At 44.7% G+C, this 27393-nt stretch overlaps 1 protein-coding gene across 30 annotated transcripts in view; it reads right to left on the bottom strand.

Annotated features, from left to right (window-relative positions):
* MAGI1 (membrane associated guanylate kinase, WW and PDZ domain containing 1) overlaps positions 1-27393 on the bottom strand; it is a 343515-nt gene that overhangs the window by 284337 nt on the left and 31785 nt on the right. Inside the window, exon 1 of one of the 30 annotated variants that reach the window (XM_071813258.1) lies at positions 10629-10798. The exons of the other annotated variants lie outside the window; for them this stretch is intronic. Within the exon in view, the coding sequence (XP_071669359.1) occupies positions 10629-10743 (115 nt within the window). The 5' untranslated portion in view covers positions 10744-10798. Of the gene's footprint in view, positions 1-10628; positions 10799-27393 lie in introns of those variants that run through there. 30 annotated transcript variants of the gene reach the window in all.

Genomic DNA, 27393 nt, shown 5'->3' with positions numbered 1-27393 from the left:
TAGGAATTCACCAAACACACATCCAGAGCTATCCTTGCTGGGACAACCTGTGCCATGGGAGCCCTCCAAATACGGACTTCATCCATTTACATCGCATTGTATCAGAAGTTAATGACTCAAAACTACATCAAGTGCTTTTAAAAAGCATAGTACAATTAGTTCCAAAAAACAAGGAAGTATCCAACAACCTGATTTCTCATTAAGAAAATACAATTATAAACAAGAATCTAGTTATTTGCCACAGATACCAGAGCACACACTGTTTATAAAAACAATTGTTATGTTTCTGTGAGGAAGGATCATCTTGTGCTTTTTATTTAAGGAACACAATGGTAAAGAGCAAAGAAGTGTTACAGCATGAAAAGCAACACTTCTTGGAGGGCTACTTTGCCTTTTCAAAGGGAAATCAGAAGCATAATACTGTTTTATTGTTATTCTTTTAAAATACACAAGTGAACAATATGTTGCTTAAAAACAGTTTCTTGTAAACAACTTTAATAGTAAAAGCAAACAATACCTTAAAAATAAAATTAATTTATATACTGAAAAATCAAGCTATTATTTTGGCTTGTTGAAGTGAAATAGAATAAACTACTCAATTTATTAGAGCTTGAATAATTTAGGAACTATAACTACAATAATCCTCAATAAAGACCATGGCAAGGAAACAGAACCGTAACATAAATATTTAGGCTTTCACAGCAGCAAAGAACACAGATAACTTCTTAGCTACAGAGGGAGAGGGTTCGAGCGCCACCCTTTCCGGCAGCCACCCAGCACCAACCAGGTAAGAATTTCAGAGAAGCAAGAAATTCAAGAGGAATTGTTTTATATATTTTTTTTATTATTATTAAAAAAATTACCCGACAGCTTTTCTTGATAAGACTTGCAGCTTCCGAAATTCATTTCTAAAATTATAGGCTAGAGCCAAAGCTGGTACTGGCACCAAGCACACAGATTGTGCCACAAGCCGGGCTGACTGACGGGCAGCCCTGCACCAACAACCAGCAGCCCAGGAATTTAATTAGAAACAAACCAAATGAAGCCGAGCTCTCAAGATGGCTCCAAAGGATGGGCTGGGGAGAGGGAGGGAACAAAGAGCCTCCACAGAGGCCACTCGGGGGGTGCACCTGGAGAAACTCCTTTCAGACTGATTCACTCCTACTCGAGCCTCTTCTTTGTCTCTTAGAAGACAAAACCTGCCCTGGGATTCAGTTTTGCCACGCAAGCCCGTGCTCAGCACTCCTTACCTGCCCTCTTCTCTCACTCACTCTGTTTTGGGATCTCCAGACAGACGTACAGACAAACTGCTGGCAGAGGGTGTGATCACAAGCGCTCCTCTGCTTCATACCTGGGTGCAGGACACTGAGCATGCTCCCGGTTCCTCCCCGGCCAGGTTGCTGGGAGGGGAAAAAAAAGCTTCCCTGAAAGCAGATTAGAGATGTCCCAGCTGTGGATGAGCTTTATCTTGGATCCCTTTCAAAGCATTTTGACTCAAAAGGGGATAAAGCAGCGAGCAAATTGCACTCAGCCATAGCCTGTTTTAGCAACTGACTCTAACTCATACAACAAAAGGAAAACACAGGAGATCTGGGTCCCATTTCAGGTGTTGGCAAAACACACCTGCATGTCTGGTTGTGCCTCAATTTCCCATCTATAAGGAGCATCTGTGAAGGTCTGGCTTATTCCTTCTTTTGCTTGCCTTTCTTGTGACACATTTGGATAATATACAGCCTTTTACAAGGCATTTTTACAATACCTAAGACAACAGAGCCTCGACCTCTTTTATAGCTGCTAAATAGTATCACATTGCTTGCATCACTGTAAACCCAGAACGCAGGCAAATAAGGAACAGCTCCCAGGTGACTGTCAAAAAATTCTCCAGTATCCAAACAGTACTGCAAATACAACCAAAGCTGCTGGAGCTGAGACATGAAATCCTATAGATCAGAAAGGGAAATGGGCAGAAGGATGAGAAGAGCAGGCTGCTTTCCCTCAGCTGTAAGTGCACATTTGGTTCAGGGAGTACTGCTTCCCCAAAGTCCAAGGATGCCAGAAGTCTTGCACCAGGATCTGATCCAATTTCCATATAGCTTCCTCATGTCACCTGCACTCCAGTATGAAAACCCACTCTTGGCCAGACGGCCACTGCTCTCCCAGTAGAGACCTTGCTCTGCCAATGTCACAGCAGGATCCCAATGACAGGTGTGACATGTCACACCTCAGGTGAAAATCCTAAATCAGCCAGCTTCTTATAAATGTACTATTTATGCAGGACATCAGTGCCAATCTGGCCAGACAGCTGGGATGGAGACCAAATCTCCAGCGGGTGACCACGGGCTGGCTGGCATCCCCACCAGCTGGCTGGGCAGAGCTGGCACGCTGACTTGCACGCCCAGCTACAGAAATATCTGCTCTTTACCATACCTTCCCTGTAAATGATGCTATTTCCCCAGGTCTCCCCGAATCTGCAAATAAGCCCTTTTAATTGAGTTGGGACTGGGGGGGTACAGAAGCAGCCCAGTCACACTGAAGGTAGACAACAGAAGGGTAGTGTTCCCGATACCCGGATCTTGGGAGCCCAAACAGAAGCCATCAGCAGCAGCACAGGTAACACAGGTGGGATCCTGCCCTCTTCTTTCATCAGGTCTCCCCTGGTACTCACAAGAGCTATGATATGAAGCTGGTTCCTTTTACTTTGAAATTTAACACAAGTCAAACTGTCCTAAGAGCAAACTGGGCCACAGCAGGTTGGCCTGGAGGCTGATGGAGCTGAGTGGTGGAGGTGAGGGTCATCCCTGAGCAGAAGCCAGACACCTCTCCCAGGGGCTGAGTCACTGTCACCATGGGGCACTGCTGGGCAGGGATGCGGATGGAGGGGATGGAAGATCTGGTGGCATCAGGTGGGGCCAGGCAGCCTCAAGCTTCACCACAGAGCAGTCAGGTCAATGACCAGCTCTCCAAAACCATGAAATTTAGAGACTTTCAACTGAAATTGGGTCTTTCCTTACAAAGGTCCGGCAAAGTAGCCGAAGAGAATGTGCTGGTCTCTACTACAATGGCTTTGGACTCCTACTGGCCCATACTGGATAGAAAGGCCAATCCACCCCATGCTTGTGGACTCGAGACCTCTGCACTTGATAAAGCAAGCACTCTCCTTTGGAGCACACCTCTTGCCAGGCATGACTTTTCAGACTGTTAAGAGTTAAAAAAAAAAAAAAGTAATAATAATAGTAATAATAATAGAGCCAGACTCTCTTTATTGTAAGATCATAAGGTGATACATGTAAGGGCCTTTCTTCATAAGCTCTTGTTTTCCATGGCTTGTAGTTTTCTTCAAAAACAAAACCATGGCACAGCTCGCGGCCACCTGACAGGACAGCCCATGATGTGATGACAATGAGGCCACCCAGAGCTGAGCACCTGAGCCAGGAAATGCAAAGCTCCCAGGTACCCCGACTGGCAGAGGTGCACAGTGCATCTCCAGGTACCCTCATTTACAGTGTTGACGTCAACAGCTTAGCAAAGAGCAAAATCCGTGTTTTGTCAAAGAGGTTACTTGCGGTTCTCTAGGATTTTGCCCTTAAAAAGTCAATCACTGCAGTGAACAAAGTTCTATCAAGTGCAGCAGAAAATAAACTTAAAAATATAAATGCATGCACTTGTACTAGAAGCTTCAAAAAGCCATGCTGTTCAGCACGCCAGACTTAGCAATATACCCAGTCCCAATACGCTCAGTTCTGAGCAAATACAGCACTGAACATCTCCTTAACGACTTCAGAGCTGCCAAGACTGATGATTTTCACACATATCTGATGGCTTTCTAAAAAAACTCAGCTCCTGGAGTCATGCAATAAAGTAGAAATATGCACTTCACATTAAAAAAACTGGAAAAATCCTAGAGCTACAAGACCATTTACCAGATCAGTTACCATTGCTATAAATCTTAGGGGAAGCAGGCACCAAATAAGTGAAAAGAAGCAAAAAGCGCTTTTTTAATCTTACCTCACAACTTACACGAACATTTAAATTGTTGAGGTTTTTTTCCCCCCAGAAATTTATGCTGTGAGTAATTCTGAGCAGTGAATAAATTCAAGGAAATGATGGGCTTTCTGCCATTACATGAAACAGGGTGACACGCACAGAATAAATTTCCAATTATTCCTTTAGCTCTTCCTGTCATTACAAAGTGTTCTGTCTTTAAAATAATAAAATAGAAAATTAAACACAATCTGGAGAACCGTAAATGCACAGAAAAAAAGGATCCATGTTCCACTGAAAGAACTTCTCTCCCAAACCCTAATATTTCCATCAAGCTTCCAGGCTCGATCCCCCAGTCTGAGGTAAAATTCCCACTGAAAACCAATGCAGCATGGCCTGCTGGTGCCTGCCAACTCTGAGCAACCCCATTTTGGGGGGCTGCCCCATGGGAGCGCAGCTAAGAGCTTCTCACAGCTCAGGCTGAATTTGGCACCCTCCTGCCCCAGCTTGACCCAAGTTCTCTGAGCCCTGGGGAATCTGCAGGCAAAGACCGAAGCTCCTCCATCATCTCCTGATCCACATTCGAGCCACCTCCAGTGCTGCAGGAGAGTCTCAGAGAGGTGATTTGGAAATCTCCTCTTCCTCACGGCGGCAGGACCGCCGAGCTGTCCGCTACCCGAGTTCGCTGATTCTCCAGCAACAGCCGGATTCCTCCCGCAGCAGAAGGTGGCTCCAAGCGCTCCGTGTCCTCACATCAACTCTTCACCCTCTGTCTCATTAAGACGTTCCTCCCCACTGCCCGCTCCGTGTAGTTAACCTCCGCGAGCACTAATGGGCTCCTTTGCAAATCCGGTGCACATTCAGTAGAGCTCGGCATGCTTGAAACACTACTATTCTCACGCATATAAAGGAAAGCAAGTTTTATTCTAAATAGAAGTGGCAGCTTCTAATTTTAGACTATATAATTTGACTGCTAGGCACAACAAAAACTACCTATATCCCATGTAGGCAAACAGTCTGTTATAACATCATCTCAATGTGCAATTTCAAATAAAGGCAACCAACTTTTGTGTTACACAGAGAGTGCACAGGTTCCCTTTGCTGTTAATCCCTTCTGCTGGGGCTCGCTCCCCAGAATCTCAGTTGTATATTTTATGGATGAAATTCCGCTCCCTCCACTAATGTCATCAACTGGTTGCCAAGAGCAAGAATTGCATTAAATTATTTCATCCACAGCCAGACTGCCCGTGGGGGCAAGTGCAAGGGAGTGGACAGAGAGGAAGCAGCCAGGGACCAGAACCCCACGTGATCCTAAACCCATACAGGGCTTCTCAGCTGCTTTTAAAAAATATTTACAGTCTTCTTTATACACGCATAGATGTATCTATATATGCATATACTTATGCATACAATCATATATTCACAACCCCATAAAACGCAGTTCTAAATCATACACACTGTCACTGCAGTGAATAGCTAGTGTCTTGTGCACGTCACCAACAGACCCAGCAAAGCTCCCACAGCCCCACACACTCAGTTGTGGCCAGTGGGCTCCTGCAGTGCCCAGGGGCAAGCGCTGCTCCGCTCCCCAGGCAGGATCGGGACCTGCTGCACCCTATGTTGAACCTTTTCCTTGCTGAAATGCAGGAAATCAAAGCTTTCCACTTCCAGGCAATGGATGTCAGTCTGAACCAAACACAACCTCACTCCAGTGGGAAACATCCCCACTGCATGGATTCAGAGCATGATGCACACAGCTTTAAAGGCTTTATTTTTCAACCTGCTGAACTGCTAGAATATGTTTAGCTGTTAGACATGGACCCCAGATCCCTAATCCTGCCCTCAGCAGCTGTTACATTTGCTGTGGTATTTACAGCAGATGTTATGAGTCCATGAGAAGGTAAAAAAATTGAGACTTCCAAAAATGGCGCCGGGGGGAGGCGAAGCAGAGCCCAACCCCTGCACCCAGCTGCAGCCGGGCTTGGACAATCATCTGCGGATGCAGCACCAACACATGCAGTGAAGAGCCACGTCGCAACTTACAGGAGCTTAAGAAAATTCCAAGTGTTGCCTCAGTGGCCACATTAAATAGCTGTTAGCTTCCTGTGAGTCAAGCAGCAGAAGCTGAAATTCAGTGTTTAAAGGATGATTAAATATAAGTGACTTAAATTATACATTCCAGTTGCTGGAACTGACACCATTTAACACACCATCTACTCCCTGTTTCCTCTGACACTGATTACTATCCACTAAAAGATGAACATTTTCTTACAGCCACTCAAATACCAAAATAGGGATTTATAAATTGGAGATAATTAAAAGGGTTTGCATTACCAATAGAGTAAAAAAATTACATTCCATGGGCCGCCTGAAAACACTTACAGAGTCAAAATGGATATTTTATATCTGAAAACCTGCCTGTTTTCTACCAAGGCTGCCAACTGAGGCTCAAGAAGCTTGGAGCTAATTTACAGTGGATTCATAAATATTTGCTGAGCTGGTGGACAACCCAAAACAGACTTGGGACCTGTCATTAATTGTCTCACATGAAGCTCTGTAAGCCAAAGCCCTACTAAGCTGATACAAATAAATTGCCTAATTCTCCTTGATAAATACACAAAGCAACTTGCAAGACTTCACCTTTCAGATTTCAAAGAAAAGGAGTTGTATGATTTTCTTGGCTAGCAATGACAGCACTTTACCAGGAGCAAGGAAAGGGAGCACAAGGTACCACTCAAAGCCATGAGAACTCTCCCCATCCACCCAGAGCACGCACAGCCCCTCCCAGAGGCCAGCTCAGTCCACCCCAGTTCCTGATAGACCAGCAGCTCCTTGCAACTGTGGCCACACTGCGACCTTGAGGTCAGATACCCCAACCCAGAGCATCTGGGCCTTTGCCTTTACCTCAGACAGAAATTGTGCTGGTGGTGTGAACAGCAGGCACCCAGCCTGTAAACTTCAAAGCAAACCATTTGAGACCATTTATGCTCCTAAAATGGTTTGGAAGGAAGAGTTTTATTCTTAATTTAGCCTACAGGACCAGACGATATCCATGAAGAGTCAGGGGGATTTTCCAGCTGAGAACAAGCTCTTACCCAGCATTTATAACACAAACACTTTAAGCACTCTGCAAAAGTTACCAACTCCTTTCCTTAAGTAGGGAAACTGAGGCACAAGTCTGTCTCTCTTGGGCAGTCCTAGGACAAGCCAGATGTGATGGTCACCCCTTGTCCTGGGCTGCCAGCGACCAAGGTCATGGTGCTTTCCTTGCACCTTGCCGTGTCCCATTTAGCAGAAATGTGAAGCATTTTAAGAACTTCTGCTCGCCTTCAGTCTGAAACACAAAACCCTTGCGAGCTCCTTGGGCTTTAGCTGTCTCAAGAAACAACTGATACAACAAGGCATTAGAACTGGTTGCTTCAGCGATCTTGACATGCAAAGCTTTGATGCATAGCAAAACATTATCCTGGACCAAAAATAAACCTAGCAAGTGATGGTGGAAGTGCTTCAGCATCCTGGGGTGATGGCTCAGGGAACTAGGCCTGGAGTTACAACTCTATCCCCATTTTACACAGCAGAAAAAAAACTGAGGCATGGCAAAGAAAAGCCACTTGCTGCTGTGCCGAGACAGTGAGAGCCAAGTCCCTTAAAATCCTTCCTTTGTTATGGTCTTGTTCCTGTGACAATGCACGTGAAGGGATTAACACCCGCTAGTATGACAGTGGATGATGGAATTGTGCATGGGCACCTCAGTAACTTTGAAAAACGTCCTTCTAACATGATTTTCCCCCCTTTCCTGAAATTCGCACACCTAAAAAAAAGTACTATCAAAAGTAAGATAGAGATTAATTAAGCACAGAGATCTCAGGAAGGAGACTCCAATTAATCTTTTCATTTGAGCAAGGACCCTTACAAAAATGCCAGGAGAAATAAGAGGGGGAAAGAAAAAAAAAACAACAACAAAAAAAACCCACAACAACAAAACACCATAATAGTTTTTAAAAAGCCTAATTCTGAATCTTCGCTGTTGGGTCACTTTGTCCTGCACTCACAGAGCACCATAGACTCAAAACAGGAGAAGCAGCTCTGAGAGCAGAGCTCAGAGGAGCGCTGTGGCTGCGAGCATAAGACAGAGGGAGAGGGGAGGCAATGCAAACAGCAGCAAATATAAATAGTGACTCATGACACACAGTAAATAAACAGCGATGTAACAGTTTTTACAACTATAATTCAAACCAAAATAAACAAGAATGATAGTCCAGCACAAGGAAAGGGAACATGACAGTGATGGTGGGGGGGACTCCACATTCACATCTGTTGCACTTACAGCATCCTAAATGAGCAGCTCCAGAAAGAAACAGAGAGAGAGAGGGATGGAAAAAATGTATGGGACAGCAGCAATTTCTTGTGATCTACATCTGTGTTTGAAGTTTTCATGACTGCACTGAGAGTAGAATCTACATCCCAAAGCCACGTAACAGCCTACAACACCGCTACTGGTTTTGACCCCCAGCCCCTGAAAGCACCTCCAAGCAACAGAATTTAAAAGTTCAGCTTGGCGGGTTAATGAGTGAAACAGGCTTTGTGTGGTGGGTGGATGGACAAAAGGCAACGGAGAGGGGGAAGAAATCACACCATCCGTGAGAGGGACTGGTTTAACTGCTCTGCAAATCCTCCAGTGAAGCAGATTCACAATTTTTTTTACTGTTGCTTCATTACCCTCCCAGTGAGAAACTCTTCCCCAATACACACCTTGAATATGTTTTTCAGGCAAACAAAGGTATTTTCCCCCAGTGGGTACTAAAATTTGATCACCATCCTTTTTACAGAACTCTTCTACGTGTCAGAAAAGGTATCGCCTGCATTCAGGCTTATATTTCCAAATACAATTCCTTCGGCTTTCCCTCTCCGGTGTCATTTGTCGAGCTTCCCGTCTGTGCAGTTCATCTCCAGACTTGCAAGCATGACTGTTTCCCTCCTGCCGCACATCGCCCGGCACCCCTCAGTGCAGCAAGAAGCAATGATCAGCCTTGTCTTACGCACAAAGCTTCTGTAATGATGACTCGGAGAGAGATTCGACTCCTTTCCTCAAACCTCAGGATGCTGTTGACATGTTTGAGCTGGTCATCCACAACACTCACGTACCACCCTGCCGCTCTTGGATTTGGTCACTTGGCTCCTGCTCCCTCCAGAGCCACCACCGCACACCCCTCATCATGCTGGTGTCTGATTGTTTTTGCTGGTCGCCAAGACAGTCACCAAGTTCTGCTCACATCAAAAATGCTTGATCATATCAGCAGCCCCTCTCATGCACTAACCAGTTGTCCCATTAAAGAGAGAAGATGGACAGATTTACCCCATCCCTCTCCTCTCTGCTGTTCACAAATGGCTCTGGAACTTCTTTGGTGAAGTAGGGTCAGATTCTCTGATCCTTCATTTCCTGCCTCTCATTGAAGGTCTGGAGTGGGCTTTGCTCTTCCCTCCCACCACATACTGCAGGGAACGTTGTCTGCAATCACCAGAGGTTCAGAGCTTGACAAGACCAGTACTCTAGAATAACTTCACCAGGCTGAGATCCCATGAGCATTGGATAATCTCTTCTTTCTCTACTCACATCCCCTTACCTCCCCCCTTTACAAAAGCTACACGTCTGTGTATGTAATTAGCATTACAGTTTTGTGAGGACCGAAGCAGAGGAAGCACAGAGCACGTCCGCCTCTTGTGACCCCTCATCTCTCCAGCCTTGCTCTGCTTCTCTGCGGCCTTTCTCACACATTCCACTTTTTTGCAACAACTTCCCCCAATTTGGAAACCTTTAAATAAGTAGTTTTTCCACTAGAGGGCACAAAGACAATTTCTCCTAAATGGTAACTGATCTTAGAAGGACTAATGAAATAATTACTAGCATCTCATCGCAAGTATCTCAAATGCCAAGAAATGAACACTTAATAAACTGAGATGTAGTTCCTGCTCTCCGGGTACTACAACACCAAATGCCTCTAACATGTAGAGATTGAAAACACAAAAGTCTAAAAGTGACACTGTTCTAACTAGATCTCCTATACAACACTAAGCACTTCATCTAGCGATTTCTACGCTGCCCACAATATCTTGTTAGGCACAGACACAGTATTAGCGCAGCACTGGAGACAGGAGATCCATCCTAGTAGTTTCTAAGTTGAATTTATCCAAATACACTTTCAAGTCGCTGAACTTTTTACGCTTTCATTTCCTATATCAAAAGAATTTCTCTACCAGCAAAGATCTTCTGTTTGTAGATACTTCTACATCACGATAAGTCACCTCCTGACCCATCTTGGGTAAACTAAGGAGATTTTAGCCTTTAAGGTTCTTCTATACAAGCCAGTTTTTCCAGCTTTAACTTGTCTTGTAAACTACATGCTGAATCTATAACCATGATGCCTTAAGCAGTTCCTCACCAAGCAATGGTGTTGATCCATAAGAAATGTATAAACTCAACAAGAAAGCAATTAAGTCAAACATCTGCTTACACAAACCCAATGAGCGGGATGATGGCAATAACTTCAGAGCATTATGTACCTTGAAAGCACCATGGCCATCAGGGTTCAGCTGCCTCCCCGGCCCCACCAACACCTTCAGGTCCAGCAAGCCTTGCCAAAACCTACCTTGCCGACTTCTGTAATCCTGGCAGCTCGCTCTTTGGTGGCCCAGGCAGTGTGCAAGGACTCGGTAGCCCACTCGTGTGCGGGTGCCCACACGCACACCCATGCTCCCCTCCATGCCTCCTTCTCGGATGCACACTCACTCCTCCAGCTTTGCTGAGCTTTGCTTTCTGCCTATCGCTGCCTGTGGATTCCCACTAACTGGAAGGTTTGGCTTGAACGAAGCCAGCCCAGAATCTTTTGCTAATGGAAGAAGAGAGACAATAGCGATACGCAGGTGCTTCCTCCCATTTAAAGTGTTTACTTGTGCAGCTTAACACAGTGACGTTGTTGTGAATTAGATCTGCATGCTGGTTTACAGAGTTCAAAAGGTAGCACATAACAAAAGGAACCCCAAAATACTGCTTATTAAATGAAACGCTGCAGATTAAGGGTTTTTTTTTTTGTCTTTCCTTTTAAACTCCGCTTCCTTTGCCTATGCCAAGTATGAGGGTTTTTCCAACTATACAATAAAAGTAGTTTCAAATGGGTAATAATATATACCATATCAAAACAAAACAAAAAACCTAACACAAATGCAATTATTTATCAGTATATTTCCACTTTCTATGCAGCAGCTCCTTGTGGCATGGAAAGGACAACTGGCAGCTACCAGTGAGGGCTGAACTCCAGACCATTGTAAATGCACACATTCCAAGAAAAACCAAAAAGATCATGAGAGAAGGTAGGGTATAGCTAAGCCACAACACAGAGCTGAGGAAAACATCAGTCCAAAAAGAGGAACAAAGGCCTATTTGTTTTATGAGATAAAGCAAACAATTCAGCTGTATTGCACAGTAAACCATTTGGCCTAGGACCGAAACAGGGAAAGGAAGGGGCTGGGAAAAAAAGGCAGCATCTGATTCTAATTTTGTTTTTCTAAGCTTACATTACATGAATCAAGATGTTTACTAGTGGTGCCAGGCACTCAAATCCATGATTGGACCTTGTATATAGGAAGTATCAGATGTACTGAACATCTTGCAGTTCCCTCTACAGCCAGTGAAGGCTCAAAGATACTCAGTACTTAGCAGTAAAATAATACCAGGAAAAGTATCTTGACACATCTTGTTGCTTTTATCTACATGAATTCAGAAACCCAACTGTAAAGACACCGATTTGTGAAAATCTCAGTTCTTCCACAGCACCACTTTCTTACTGTTCAAGAAGTTTCAAATAAAATATCCTCATAATTAAGATCCTGCAGCTTAAGCCTGCACCTCATTTTCAGGTAAAACTACACCACAGAATGCCAGACTTGCTGAAACCAATAACACACACACACACTCTCATTCAACCCCATTCTCTTAATGTCAAAATAAATAGAACTGAGTCCTTAAATCCTGCAGTGCTATTTTGCCCATTCCTCCCAGTTGCCACTATTTGGCATGTGTTTTCCCTTGATTTTCCTTCTTGGTGGGAACACACTGAATGGGATTCAGCACTTTGCTATCGTCTTCTCTGAGATCTGGTGGGATGATTGCTCAGAGTATGTCAGATCCAGACTCCTTCCATTCTCTATTATCACTGAAACTAGAAATCGCAATTAAAATCCCTCTCTCCATTGCCCCATCATAGGCATGTGCTGCAAGGTAAGTGGCAAGTGCTGCTTTCACTGATGAAATTGACAGTAATTCAATTACTTCAAATCAGCAGGTTAATAATTTTAGAATTGCCTTCTTCATGTAGCTCAGCAACCCCGTGCCCAGCTTACTGGACTTCATGAAGAACATCAGCAGATATGTGCTAAAAACAGCTGCAGCAACTCCTGAACCCAACCATTGCCTAACAGTTTGGACCAAATCCATCTTACCTGTGCTGAAATGGCCTGTCAGCACTCTCACCCCCACACACAATCTCCTCATTTGAAACAGCACTAGCGAACAGTAGATAGGCTTCAAAACCTCCTAAATCACCACACCTGTTCTGCAAACAAGTCTCTGGCAAGAAAAGGCTAAATGAGCATCTACAGTCATCTCAAAGTTACCCACAAAAACAAAAGCAAGCCGTTGTGTGCACTGTGTCCTCAGGTATAAACTCCAGTCCAGGGTAGCTGCTAGGACATCTCTGCCCCAAATTGCTCCACATCACCATGTGCAACCCACCCCAAATTGCTCCACCAGCCCTTCCAGCAGCCCTGCAGAGGGGGCCAGGGACCTTGTGAGGTGGCAGGCAGGAAGACAGCACTCATGTGTCTCTTTTATTGTTAGTTTTAGTTTTGCCGGACACAAGCAACCTGTGTGTTCTCTTTATGGCTCTCATTCTACTGCTGCATGCAGTTCCTAAAGGGACATAACATGTCACTGCTTTAGAGAAGATTCAACTGAAAACCATTTTAATGCATGTTCACTCAAAGAGAACATTAGAAAGTAAACAGGTGAAAGCAACTTGATTTACCAGCAGTGGCTTATGAACACTTACAGAATCACTGAATCACAGAATGGTTGGGGTTGGAAGATCATCTAGTCCAAGCCACCTGCTAAAGCAGGTTCACCTAGAGCAGATCACACAGGAATGCATGCTTAGAAATGCATAGAAATACTGAGATTTATTACACACTGCCTTGGGCAGGTGGGAGGACAGCAAGAGGAGTGAGGAATTTCTGGCTGTAAAATGTCTTAAATGCCAAAACCTTTACAAGATCTGTTACTTGTATTCGCTTCAAGGCTGAAAGAAGGGGGGCAGCCAGGGGCACAAGCCATTGCCAAGGAACCCAGGCATCCTCTGGGACAGAGATGCAAGCCCAGGGCTCAGTCCCACTGGGGCAGCCAGAAGGCTGCGGGAAAGCTGCCCCCTCCCAGTGCCGCTGCTGAGCACCACCTGTCAGAGCACTAAGCCCTTAACAGTTCAGTGGGATGATGGGATCAGGTGGGACAAGTTGGGAAGAACATCAGGAAAAGCTTTTCCATAGTTCTTAGTATGACAAAGAGAGGGTAAGTCCTGCTTTACAAATAACAGCTATAAGAAAATACCTCTGTGGGGAAACACATTTCTGCAAAACCCTGAACTCATTTTTGTTCCAGCTGACTGAGAATAGAAGAAACAATTCACCTCCAAAGGACTGCAGCCTGAAAGACCTGAATCCTGCAAGCAGCAATGCACACAAGTTGGAAGCAAACACAACTGGAGCTGGCAAGAAGAACAAATTAAAGGTTTTCATTGTGGCAAATGAGGCTTTCAAACACAACAGCAGTAACAGGGTGTTCAAAACTTTGTTGCATTACTTTTATGATTCCTCCCGGCAGCATGCAACAAAACAAGTCTGAGCTGTAATCAATTTCTTACAGCCTTGTATAAACATTATAGGAATTCTGTCCTCTGTAATACTTCTTGCTCTCAAGGCTGCAATAAATAAATCAATTACAACCCCATTGCTGCTTTGCCTCCTATCTCTCCATCTCTAGTCACTGTTTTTATTTCTTTTAGGATACCAGTGTAACCACTTTCAGCTTCCAACAACAGTTTAAACATAAACTGTTGCTAAACTCTAGGCAGAGTGAAGCATTTTACATTCACAGGGGAAGAGCGGGAAAGAAAAGCTATTGTCCACTGTTAATGCCACCTTCCATTCATCTGCAATCCCTCTCCAGTATCAGGGAAGGGAACTCTGGTAGAAAATCTCTCAACCAACAGTTTGGAGATAATTGGGCTTGGAAAGTCCAGGAGATCGTAGTCACTATAGTCACATTTTCAAAAGCTATGTAACTGGCACCCTGGTCATGGACACATCAACCACTAAGGATTCAAACACTGGCCCTTGTATGTAAAATATTTAGCTGGCAAGCCACCTTCTCCAGTGTCACCTCACTGCTCAAGGACAGTGTTGTGGTTGCAACTTTCGAAGGCAGGAGAGAACCAGGGTGCTCCGCTCCAGGAGGGGCACATGCCAATGAATACCTATCCTTTGAAGGTAAAGAGACCTCCTGGGAGATAAATCACTCCCCTCCAGGACCTCACTTCAGCCTGTCCTCAGGCCCTGCCCAAAGCACTTCACACAGCAGATACAGGCATAACTATCATGCTGGATCCCAAGTTGTAGGGACATCTGAGAGGAGAATTGCCAGGGCACATTTCAGGGCCAGGACTCAAGGCAAAACCTGAACTGGACCCATAACCATTCAGTGGGCTCCAACAGAGCTGTGTGTCACTTAGGCACTGAACTGTCTCATTTCAAGGCACTGGCTTCATTTTATCTATGAAGAAAGGCCATAGTTTGCCAGATCACAGGTCCACCTACTCCAAAGTCCTGCCTTGAGGAACAGCAGCAGTGACTGCTTCAGGAGGAATCTCAGAAGAAGGCAAGGGCATGGTGGTACTTCCCCAGAGAGTACCCCACCTGGCAGAGGCCATGACACAAGGACCACCCAAGACAGAAGAGTTGTCTGGGTATAGCCCTGGTTGGTTTTCTCCCAATCATTCTCTCCCTCTGTTTCATCCAGAGAATGGCAAATTCACCCCACCAGTACGATAAAGCACCAGGGAAGATGGGGGATGGCGGAGGAGAAGAGACACCTGAGCCAACTTCAAAGGTTTTGCATCCTTTGAACACTTCACTCATACATAATTGAAAGGGCTATATGTTTGGACTACAAGAAAGTAGATTTTTTTTCCCTACTACCAGACCCATCATGTGAGGGATGCTGTAATATGATAGCTTTGGGGGAGGCTTGCAAACTTGGAGAATTTACTGAGAAGTAAAGTAAACTACTACTGACAGCAAGTGGGCCAGAGCCCTGTTCCCTGAAAAGTTCTGACAACGGGAGGACCCAGAAAAAATAAGCCGAACTTGACCCAACACTGGGGGAGGCCAAGAGGAACACGTGCATGTATTTTATTTCACACTAACCTCCATTTGACCAAGTTATGCAAATAAACCTCTGCTTGTCCTAAGTACACTTCGAGAAACTGAAGGAGAATTTGGAAGGCTTCACAATATAGCCAGACCTGCTGGTCACTGCATTGCAACTGAAAGCAAGGGCTTCAAGAAATGAAATATGAAGCAGGCAAGAATGGCACATGCAGCCCATAAAACAAGGGAAACTGCATTAAAAAAAGTAATCCAAGCTTAGAAGAGAAAAAGGAAAACAAGTACTTAGGGATTTGATATGTGATCACTATCACTTTAGTTCCTTGTGGGCAGAGAAGCAGTATCTGGTCCCCACAGAATATATCCCAGGGCAGTGAGAGACACAGGAGCAACGAGTTACTATAGTCAGAGCATCAATGCAACATGGACCAGCTACATCTGCCACTGTAGGAGCACAGCAGGGTCCTGCAGCCTTTATGGCGTGGGAAAGCACCAAGCACACACTCTGCACAAATGCAGGGCTTTTGCCTGATAAAAGGAACAAACCAAGATGTATATACGATGCCTGGACTGCCCTCAGTGCAGGAGGGATTTGGCATGCCCTGTTTTAAAGCACCACACATCCTGCAGTGCTGGCAGCTCCATGTTGCTGTACTGCAGAGGCTCCCCAGGGGCAGGGATCCACCTTCGCTAATAGATTTACACCATCTCCCACACTTGATTCTCCTAAGGCTCCATTCCCAAAGCTATTCAGAATTGCTGCCATGAAGATGGTACACTTAAACCTGATTTCAGCTTCCCCTTGCTTAAATCAGTGTAGCTCAGACATTCACTTATCGCTAAACCCTGCAGCACTAGGTCAGCTGAACTGTGCCAATATTAAAGTGAGCACGATGTAAACCCTATAATTTTCTAATTGACTTAGTTAAACAGCTGCTTTTTTCCAATATAGGCAACACATAGAACAATGACATGAAGACTCCCTAGATTAACACAGTAACTGCAATATGGGCTTGTGAAGGGATGTAATTCAGCCAAGGGCAGGAATGGAAGTCAAACCTCTAAATCCTCACACACATCAACTTCAAACAACCAGCTTCTGCAGCTGAGAAGAGCAACCATCCCACATCCCCTGCAACATCGAGGGCAGAGCAATGCTTTGTACAGCTGACCCTGAGCAGCAGAGATGATCCAGCCAAACGCACACTCCCTGGGGCTGGTCAAAAGAAACGCAACACAAGGGAAAAATAAAGAAAACTTAAGGCGTTTTCCCCCTTGGAGGCTCACCTGGTCCTACCACATCTCCTGCACGTCCTCCTCATGGCAGAAGATGCTGCCCATGGAGGTGGCCAAGGCTTGACCTGAGCTTCCCATGGGGAAGGTTCAGCTCAGGCCTCTGCAGCACAAGAAGCTGCAAGCCAGCAATGCAGAGGAGAGGGAGTCACTGCTTGAGTGCACTGATCCATACAGACAGCAAGAGGCGGGGGAAGGAAAAAAAATATGCACTAAAAATTCTTTTGACAGGGTGAAAAATGAAAGCAAAGTGAAACACAGCTCAATCTGTCAAAACAAAATCACAGCAAGCTCACTGAAAAGAAAAAAAAACACACAGCTCAACTTGCGTTTTCTAGTAGGCAATAACTGGTACATTTGCTTTCTTGAAGATAAGCAGGTGGGTTAAGTTTGCCAGACAATACTGAGGAGATTTGAAAGGTAATCACATCAGAAGCACAAGTGATCACACAAACAGGGACATTAAGGACTTGCTTGCTTCCACCTTGCAATTCAAAAGACTCTCAAAGAAGTTTTTGCAGTTGCACTGTTGGGCTGATGGATAGAATCCAAAGTGCCTGATCAAGACATGTTTTGCCCTTGCCTTCTGAGCTTGCCATTCACAGAAGAGGAGAGATGATGCTCTTAGTAGCAAATGAGTCACAAATTGGCACAGCAAAAGATCCCATACACTGCATTTTTGGTCAGGGTGGTAAAGGTCAGCCTAATATTCAGAGTACAGAGAACCCATTAACCTGGTAAGAGACTCCTAACAATGTTTCCCTGAGGGTATTTTGAATGGTGAGGCAGCTTGTAATTAGCTTAGGTGGGCCAACCTAATTATTCATGGCCTGAGGAAGCATCTCCCGATGCAAGAGGGATAGAAGATATATATATATATATATATATATATAGATATAGTTCTTTCCTGATAAGCTCGTTAGAAGCTTACAGAGATGAATGACCACATCGTTTGACTGTTTTCTTGTAACCTGGAGATGCAGGCAGTAATGAGCGAGACAGAACAAAGGCAGGGGCTGCATGGGGCTCTAAGTGGGGAAAAAATAAAATTAAAAAAACAGCCTTCTGTTACACTACAATGTGAAACCACAATTTGCTAGCTTCATTTTCAAATGGACAATTGCATGCATGCCCATTTTATAGAACTGTGTGAGCAAGCATTTCCATAAAACTCATTTTAACAAGGCCTCAGGCACTAAAATAGGAAATATTATGGGGGAAACGGTTAATGTGCAACACCCCATATATACCCAGAACTGCATTCACACATTAAAAACTTACAACCATTCTTTCAAATAACTCATCATTTAAAAAAATCCTAATTTCCTAATGTTTCCATTCCAGCAGACCTTTGCCTGTTCATACCGTTCCATGAGCTGTAACAGGGCTGCAGGTGCGCACAGAAATCAGACTGGGATCTGGCACAAGATACGTGGGAAGAAAAGGATTTTTTTAAAACATTTTCTCTTTCTGTTTCTCATTGATTTTTTTCAGGGCATCTTCTAACATGTATAAGTCTCCCCAGCGCATGCAGCTTTTCTAATTGCATCTGCATTGTTTTAACCTCTCCTCTTCATCACACTATTGGTTGCCTACTTTTGCAAAGGCTGAAATTCTACCTCTTCTGGTTTACAAATTCTCCGTCTTCTCCCTTGAGGTTTCCCCTTTCATTAGAAATTAACCCTTCTGTGTCATAGATCATCCTTCTCATAGCCAAGTGCCTGGTGTCATGTACCCTTATTCCTACAACACCCTTACACAAAGTCGAAAAGAACAAGCCACATTTGGTGCCAGCAGGTTAGGGCCACTTCATTTAGGCAAATATTTACATAGGTGGGTGTCATATTTCATAATCAAATATTTATAAGTCTGGGGTAAATGTTGAGGAACTCTATCACATTGACTTTGGTTTCATCACTGATTTACAGAGGACTGTGATCCTCCTCCTCCGCAGGAGCACACCAGAGAAGATTCCCAGCAGCGTCTGAGACAACCTTTCTATGAAAGGGGTGGAGAGAAAATGAAATTTAACCCATGGCTACAATTCCTGCCTTCTATCTCAAAATCTAAGTCTCATTCAAGTGCGAGTTCATATATTTCAGTAGATGAAAATACTGAAGTCATTAGGATCTGGTGAAGGAGGAAAGGAACACTTATGCAGATAACCAGCAGTGTAATTCAAACTTCAACATCACCTTTTGTTAATTTTCACAAAGCCTAATAAAGCAGCAGACAGAAGTACCAAGCGGCTCTAATGAGCGTCCCGCTGTTGACCTTCAGTCAGCTGCGTACCCATACAGGACAAACGTGTCTCCTCCTCGGCCGGGGCTGGGGAATGTCCATCAGCAGGTTGTGAATTCCCCCTTTGGGAGCAGAAAGCAGCTCGGCTGGCTGAGGAGAATCAATCCTGCCAGACAGACGGTGTGGGTGCAACCTTTCAACATTTCTAACTTAACTTTGCCTCTACAGAACAGAAACAAGAGGGAATTTATAGAGACTCCCGTTCTTCATCACCTCCTCTATTTTTGTATAGGGAAAAGTAGTTCGAAGGTGCAAAGCAAAAATTATTATTTGCTATTTTCCATTATGATCAGAGAAAGTCTAATGATTTTTTTCAGTATTTTTGAAAGGCTCCTAGTTATGCAGCTCCTTATTGTGTTCATTTAAATGTGCTCTGCACTGTGTCCGAATTAGCATGGTTTATCTACAGGCAGTTAGGTCACATGAACGAGACTTGGAGACCTCCAGCTCCAACCAGAGCAAACATGTACACCACACATGTAAAGGCATTTAGGCAGGTCTTCACTTTAGCTGTATTTTTCACCATTAAACCGAAAAAAAAGCCCTCATAGACTTGGTTTAACAGAAGTTGCTGCTAGAGCCTGCACTGATGTGCCCTATGCCAGCTCAGGAGGTACCTTTGCAGGTATGTATGTATGCTGTACATGAACACTCACACTGACTCAAAGATGAGCCCTGGACTGTCTCTTCCCATCTCCTTCTGTGGGGCGTGACAGGGTGAGTACCACCACCACCACCACCCCCACGAGAGGGCCCACACGTCTATCCTTCTGCACGATGCCCTCCCCAACCTCACAACAGACTCTCACTCCCACTGCGAGCCCTCTCCCTGCCAGGGATCCGTGCTGTGAATACCCCAAATGGGGTGTTCACCCCAGAGATGGTTCCTCACAAGGACCACGTGCCAAAATATCACCACGGTGGCTACCCAGCAAGTCACAGTGTCTCACCATGCAGACATCTGAGGACACACTGGCCACAGCAGCACCACAGTGGAACTGAGTCAAGGTCCACACGTGCTCCAGGAGGGCACTTCTCAACTACCAAATAATAAATAAATCAAGAAACAGCAGTAAACGCTGCCATAGCTTTATCACCTGTTTGGACACGATTTCCAAAAAAACATTCATCTAGATAAAACAGCGAGTCCTCTCCATCTTACAATTTCTCTGAAGATAAAGTGAGATAATATCATCAACCAGCACAACAGTTCATGCTACACATTGTGAGTGCAAGTCCACAGCCTGTGGGATGCAGAGCACAGCTCTGATTTTCAATCAAACCCAGTCCCGTATTGCAATTTCGGTGCCACATTATTTGTACTTTTTAATCTATTAAAACCCCAAAACATTCTTCCAAACCAACCTAATCTTGCAAAATAGTTGTTAAATCTGAGAAGACTGGAAAATAAAAGTCTTTGATAAATACACAGAAATTTCCTCACTCTTTCATAAAGGGTAACTGGAAATGACCTGCACTTTCACAGGGTAAAATCTGGGAACTGCCACCCCAGCGGTAAATGCCATGACAAACCCTGCTTCCTTCCTTATCTGTGGCTAATAAAAGGCAGAACACTACAGAAATTAGTCACCTCCAACTTCCACTATCAACAAAAACCTTAGCAAGGAGCATATTTTCAATGATACCACCCCCCTCAAAAGCATTTACAGAAACAGATGTTTTTTTAAGTACAAAACAGAACAGTTCATGCCCTGGGGGCTCACCAGCCTGCCAGCAGAGAAGAGCAATTGCTCAAACTTCTCCTGAGCCCAAGGAAGAACATTTCCACACCTGGCTGCCTGTCTGACATTCAAGGTTTGCAGCCTCTGCTCGCAGCCCAGTGCCAAGTGGGGTCCCTGCTCGAGGAGACCCACACGCTTCTCCTTGGTCCTTTTGAGCCATCCAGCCCCCCAGGCACACCAGGAACTCTGCATCTTCCCTCTCCCTGAATGCACAGCCATGCCACAGCAAGTGAGCTCTCCTCTTTATCTCATGCCTTGGCTTTGAAAGCTTGTGTTTCTCTGCTGATCACTTTCCTCCTGCCAATATGCTTATTTCTGGACACCACTAACTTTTTGCTTTTAACATATTCAGATACCGCATATGTCCTTTTCACCACCACATCTGCACCCAGGAGCCAAGGCCGTCTCTGTTTTGCTCCTCTGGTGCTGCCCTCTTGCTTTAACAGGGCTGGCTGTTACATAGGGTTGGGCAACAAAAATATAATTATAGGAAAATGTACTTAGAAAGAACAGATTTCTGAAACAAGCAGGAACAGTGGGAGAGATGACAGCAGGTTTGTGCTGGCAACAGCATGCAGCAATGGTCGAGTGACCAGTTGCCAAGTTGGGGAGGGAACCCTCACCTGACCAAGAGCTGTTTTTCTTTGGATGGTTGAAACCATCCATGACAAACTGTGTTTCACATGGAGAAATCTCCCCTGCACATGGCTGGCCAGCAGCACACCTGCTCCACCAACACTTCAAAGCACAGTATCACAGTATGTTTGGGATTGGAAGGGACCTCAGAAGATCATCCAGTCCAATCGCCCTGCCAGAGTAGGAATGCCTAGGTAAGGTCACACAGGAACATGTCCAGGCGGGTTTGAATGTCTCCAAGAGAAGGAGACTCCACAACCTCCCTGGGCAGCCTGGTCCAGTGCTCCGTCACCCTCACTGAAAAGAAGTTTCTTCCCAAATTTAAGTGGAAACTCTTGTGTTCCAGCTTGATCCCATTACCCCTTGTCCTGTCATTGTTTGCCACTGAGAAGAGCCTGGCTCCATCCTCATGGCATTCACCTTTTATATACTCATAGACATTAATAAGGTCCTCCCTCAGTCTCCTCTTCTCCAAACTAAAGAGACCCAGCTACCGCAGCCTTTCTTCATAAGGGAGGTGCTCCACTCCCTTAATCATCTTCGTTGCCCTACGCTGGACCCTCTCCAGCAGTGCCCTGTCCTTCTGGAACTGAGGGGCCACAACTGGACACAATACTCCAGATGGGGTCTCACCAGGGCAGAGTAGAGGGGAAGGAGAACCTTACGGTTTCAGCTCTAAACTAGCTGTACCCTCAAAGACCATCTCCAGCATCCAAAGAGGCACATTTCAGTCCCTCTTATGGCCTGAGCAAGTCACATCTCCACTCCTGAGAGAAGATGCTCCCCTCATTGCTGCCAGACAGCAGAGCTGGGCAGAGCTGCTCATCCGACGCTGATCCAACCTGCCCCAGATTAGGGCTCCGATGTTCCCCCTATCGCCTACAACCACCCAGCACACAGCATCACAGGACCACACCACAGCAGATACTAGACTGGGAACCTCGTTAGCTGTTTCTGAGAGACTAGAAAGTGAATTGTCCCAAATGATCAGCACAAGGCTTTGGGCCACCTGAACTGAGAATATTGGAGGAAATTTGTGTACAAGGTACATTAGCAAAGGCTAAACATGGACCATTTCAACTTCCAAGGTTGCAGCTTATGATTTCACAGAGAATTAAAGTGCTTACTAACATGTATGCATTGAGGGATAGCAAACTGCAACAAGAATAATGAGAAGGCAAGAAAGAAAAAGAAAGGCAAATTAACAAAATAAAGCCAATTCTGATGCCATGAAATTCTTGCCAGTCCTGGATTAGCCTGTACTCCATTTATTGACTATTCTGGGTTTTGGATTTGTTTCCCTAATTCTAGGTAGGTACTTAGAGAACTGTGGCATTTCTTCCCTCTCTAGAAAAAAGAAACCTCAAATGCACTACATATTTTTAAGATTAACAATCCAAGGTCAACCTCTTGAAAGGAGCTGGAATAGTGAAATATTTCTCCAAACCACATTTCAATGATGAAGGAATTTCACCTTGACTTGGGATACTTGTTTTTAACCTAGGTAAATTCTGGGGCTTATTTTGGCTCTTTAAACAATATCAACTAAGAGGATTAAAGGACTGCTCAGTCCGAGGGCAGTGCCTGCTCCTCCAGCTGCAGTAGCCCTGAGATGCCCATGGGTGCTCCCACTCCCTGTATTCACATCAGCCCAGGCGACTCGATGGAGGAGATTATGGCGCATCTGTATCAGCCTGCTTGGCTGTGAGGAGGGCAGAGTATAGCAAAGGTGGGCATGCAGGGAAAGTAAAATGAAAAAGAAGAAAGGAGAGAAGAAAATAAAATAAAATTAAAAAAAAAAAAAAAAAAAAAAGAAAATCCAGTGTACTTCGGCAAAAATTTCCTTGGCAATGCAGAGAAACCCCTTGTTTCTCATGTCTGCAAGTAGGTCAGAACCAGACCCTCGAGACTCAAAATCCAGAAATCCATCTCAGACCCGTGGTTTGTATTTACATTTTGGAAAAGAAACCCAGCAGAAGAAATTCCTCCAGAAACTGCTGATCTCTGCAGGCTCCAAGGACATGTAAAGAAACTTTTACACTCTCTGTTTTAAAGTATAAGAGCAACAGAAGAGGGCTGTTTGCTTTTAAAACCTGTTCCCAGGCTGAAACCCTCAATTCCAGATGAGACTAATGCACAGAGATGTTTACAAGCCTCTCCAATGAGAATTTTATAAACGGAAGAGCCGACACAAGCTGAACTGTAGCCTTGAGTATTATGAGCGCGATACCACATTCTTCCTGTCTCCAGAGGTGACCCATCTCTTACATGTCATTTCAGCCTCGCACACAGCGTTAATTTGGGACCAATGACTCACAATTCCTGTTTTCCAGAACATTCCAACCAATATTGCAAGGAAACCTGCTGTGGTTTTTTTTTCTTCCCCCATAGCTGAGTGGCTGGGTACGAACAGGAAAGGCAGGAAGAAGTAAAAAATTAGGGAAAAATAAATGGATAAACAGTTCTGTTAACCTTTCCTGAGCCTTACCAAGTGATGTGCTGCAGAAGGTCCCCTCCTGCCCAGGTCACAGGGCGTGCAGAGGCTTTGCATCAAAAGGCCAAGTGCTTGTTGAAAACATTAATTACACCTGGTTGATCTGGAGCAAGTTGAGGACAAACAGACCCAAACACTCAAAATCCCAGATGCACCATCATACACTCAGACCCCACTAGGAGTTGCACCACACTGCTTGGCTGCTGTGGGCTCAGAGGAGGAGTATTTTAAGTTTTTATTAGGCCTAAGCGAGTAGTACATCACACCGCCTGTCTCCACAAACACTGAAAACGTACATACAGAAAAGAAGAAGAAAAAAAAACGAATAAAGCAGCTGATTGCTGAAGTAGACTGGGGGAACACCAGCATGGGCATCTCCAGCAGAACAAAAGCTCTCCCCAGCCAGCCCCAGCCTCCAGCACAGTCCCGAGGAGCGCGCTGCTGCAGCAGAAGTGAGGACCTGCTGCAGATGTCAAAAACTCCTGACGGCTCCCAAAGCTGCTGTTTGCGGGAGGTCGGTCTTTGGCTTCAGTGCTGTTTGCACACCATTGCCAATGCTGAAAGCTTTCTAAATTCTCTCCCTATTTAAACAGCACCGAAGCAACAGGGCTCCGCAGGCGGAAACCTGTTCAACAGGTCCATGCAGGTGCCATGGGATGGAGCAGCACCCAACAGGTCCATCGCTGTCGGGATCAGGATTCTCTTAAAGAATAACATAAAAATGCAGATGATGCAAGATTTCTAGTGGAGACAGGCTGAAAGGCTCCCAGGTAAGGTGGGACCATATCACACCACAGTTTGGACAGACACTAAGGGCCGCTTTTCCCATGCCCCAGGGATCTCACAGCCCTGCGTCCTGCTCCTGCAGGTGTAACCTTGGTAGATTAATCCCAGGGGGACGTCTTTCCCATCCACCAGTAAACAAACAAAGGGATTAAGTGATAAAATTATCTACTACCAACTCAGATATAAAACTACAGCCAGCCTGCACTGCTGGTAGAGAAGGATGTAAGCAAACATAGGAGGCTCCTTCGAGATTTCTCATCAGCTGCTTTTCCTTTCTGAGGAGCGTCACCTTTTCTGAAGACGTTGCAGAGCCGATAATAATTGCTACCAAAAGTGACATTACTTCATTTCCTCTGGAAAACAACAGCTATACCAGCTCCTCCTTCCCTGTCTTGCTCTCTCATGAGCAACATGCTCAGATCTCCAGGAGAGGGGTAAGGTCAGGAGCAAACGCCTGGATTGCGCCCAGATTAGCAGCCCAGAGGGAGTAATTCCAACAGAAAGCATTTACAATATTCTTGGTATTAAGTGCTTTTGGCCAAGATGAAATTTGTTAAACTTTGCACTTTTGTTTTTTCAAAGCTCTGAAGTAATTTCTTTCCCCAAAGCTGCCTCCACAGGCTGAATTTGTGGGAAAAGGGAGATTTTGAACATAGAAATGAGCACAGCTAAATAACAAACTGAGGGAATTGCTCAGACACTGAACCTTGATCAATTATTCTCTACAGAAGCAAAGTAGTCACGCTAGAAAGGCAAATTGTTGTACCTATACTGATAGTCCAATTTCCTGAGATTAATCCTGTTTCAGTCAAACACTTACCCAAATACAAAAACTAAATACACAATCAAGCAATCATCTAAAAAAGCCTTGACTGCAGTTTGGCTGGACAAGAGCTTTATGAGGAGCAGCTTGTTTATCCCTGAGATTTCTGAATTATTTTATTAGGATCCAAGAGCTCTCAGAAGAGGCTGACAAGATCCCATTAAATCACCAAACATTTAACAGTCCCATTTATTATATTTTGCCCTTCCCCCTCTTTCCAACACAAATCAATTGTTGTTTTGCTTTTTTTTTTTTTTTTTCCTTCCCCCAGCTTCACTGATTCTGCACATAATGAATTTCTATCACAATATTGGATGGGGAGCACTTCATCTATTAAAATGCCAACAGTATCAGCCCTGTAGGTGATGACTTCAGGGGGGAAATAACATTGCTTGCCCTCCCCCACCCCTTCTATAGCTTCACATTTTCTTGCAAGGAAAAGGGCACTGTGCTCTCAGACTGGAACTGATAAAAACCACTATGGAGCATAGAAAGGCCTAAAGGCTGAACAAACCAGCTTTAACTCCTTCAGAAAAATGCCTTTTCTAAGACCAAGTCTGAATAAAACGGTACCTAGGGCAGATACCTGATAAAGACAAAAGTATCACAGTTCATGGAAGGTTTTTTGGGTGCTAGCTGCAATCCAACCCACTTTCTTCCACCAAGTGTTTATAATTTACTGAAACAAAAAAAAAACTCCGAAGAAAACGCAGTCAAAAAGCACACTTAAACCTCAAAGCCAGACTTGACAATGCTTTCAAGCAAGCTGGAGCACACTTGCAGTGCATGAACATATCTCCCATTCAGGTGTAATGTATTTGCCCCGAGAGCAAAGGTCCTGCCCTGTGCTCCCAGGTACCAGCCCTGCACTGCTGGCCCAGCACAAAGGCACCAGCTTCTGTCAGTTCAGGCAAAAGGTGAAATCCAAACTTGCAGGTTGGCACATGCCTCATTTGAGAGATTTTAAAATGAAGTAAGAGCCATCAGGTCTTGGACAACTGCTGAAGTGTGGGAGAATTCAGGATATCCATGGCATTGGGCTGCCTGACAGTCCTTGGCTGAAAACAGTGTGATGACTGATGGCCACATAAAAGCCATAAAGACAAAGATATTTTAAGTCCTTCAGATTATTATTCTTTAAACAGCCCAGCAGAGTTTCCCACCCACCAATAACTTGGACAGATATCCCCCAGCACTACAACACTCCTTCAGTCCCTATTTGTGTCTTGTGTCTTGTGTCTGTTTGGGTGAAAACCATGGACCTGAGGCAAGCAAACACAGATGGGTAAGAAATGACCGAACACTGGTTATTGGGATTTAAACAGCATCTAGGAAGGAGCTGCAAATAGAAGTGGAGAAAGGAAGGAGAAATCCCTTCTCCTATAAACCCCCAATGCTCTGATGCTCTGTGCTAAACATCCCTGCTGGCAGGTGAGAGCGTCCCAGCTGGACCAGACAAGGCACAGGACATGGGGTGGAGTGGTGACAGCAATGCCTCCTAAAGAGCACCAGAGAAACCTTCTTCCCAAATCCAGACTTAATATTGATGTATATTCTGAAGCATGAAGCCATATCCCATTCAATATTCTTAATTTCAAAAGGTTGGGTTTTGGTTAGGAGGCTTTTTGCCTTAGTCTCTGTTGCTCCAACAGTTTGTGTATATTTAATAACTGGCATTGTCTCAAACGTTGTTGAATTCTGACCCTTGGTAACACCCTGTGGCAAGAAGCTCTCTGCAAATTAACATGGGGAAACCATTCCCTGTTTCCTTTGGAGAGCGGTGTTAAGGCTGCATAGTTCAATTCCCAGAGGCTAGGAAATGAAAATATTAAATATTCCAACAACAT

Source organism: Patagioenas fasciata, chromosome 10, assembly GCF_037038585.1.
Source record: "Patagioenas fasciata isolate bPatFas1 chromosome 10, bPatFas1.hap1, whole genome shotgun sequence".
In the NCBI taxonomy this organism is placed as follows: Eukaryota; Metazoa; Chordata; class Aves; order Columbiformes; family Columbidae; genus Patagioenas; species Patagioenas fasciata.
This window is presented reverse-complemented; position numbering and strand designations above follow the sequence as displayed.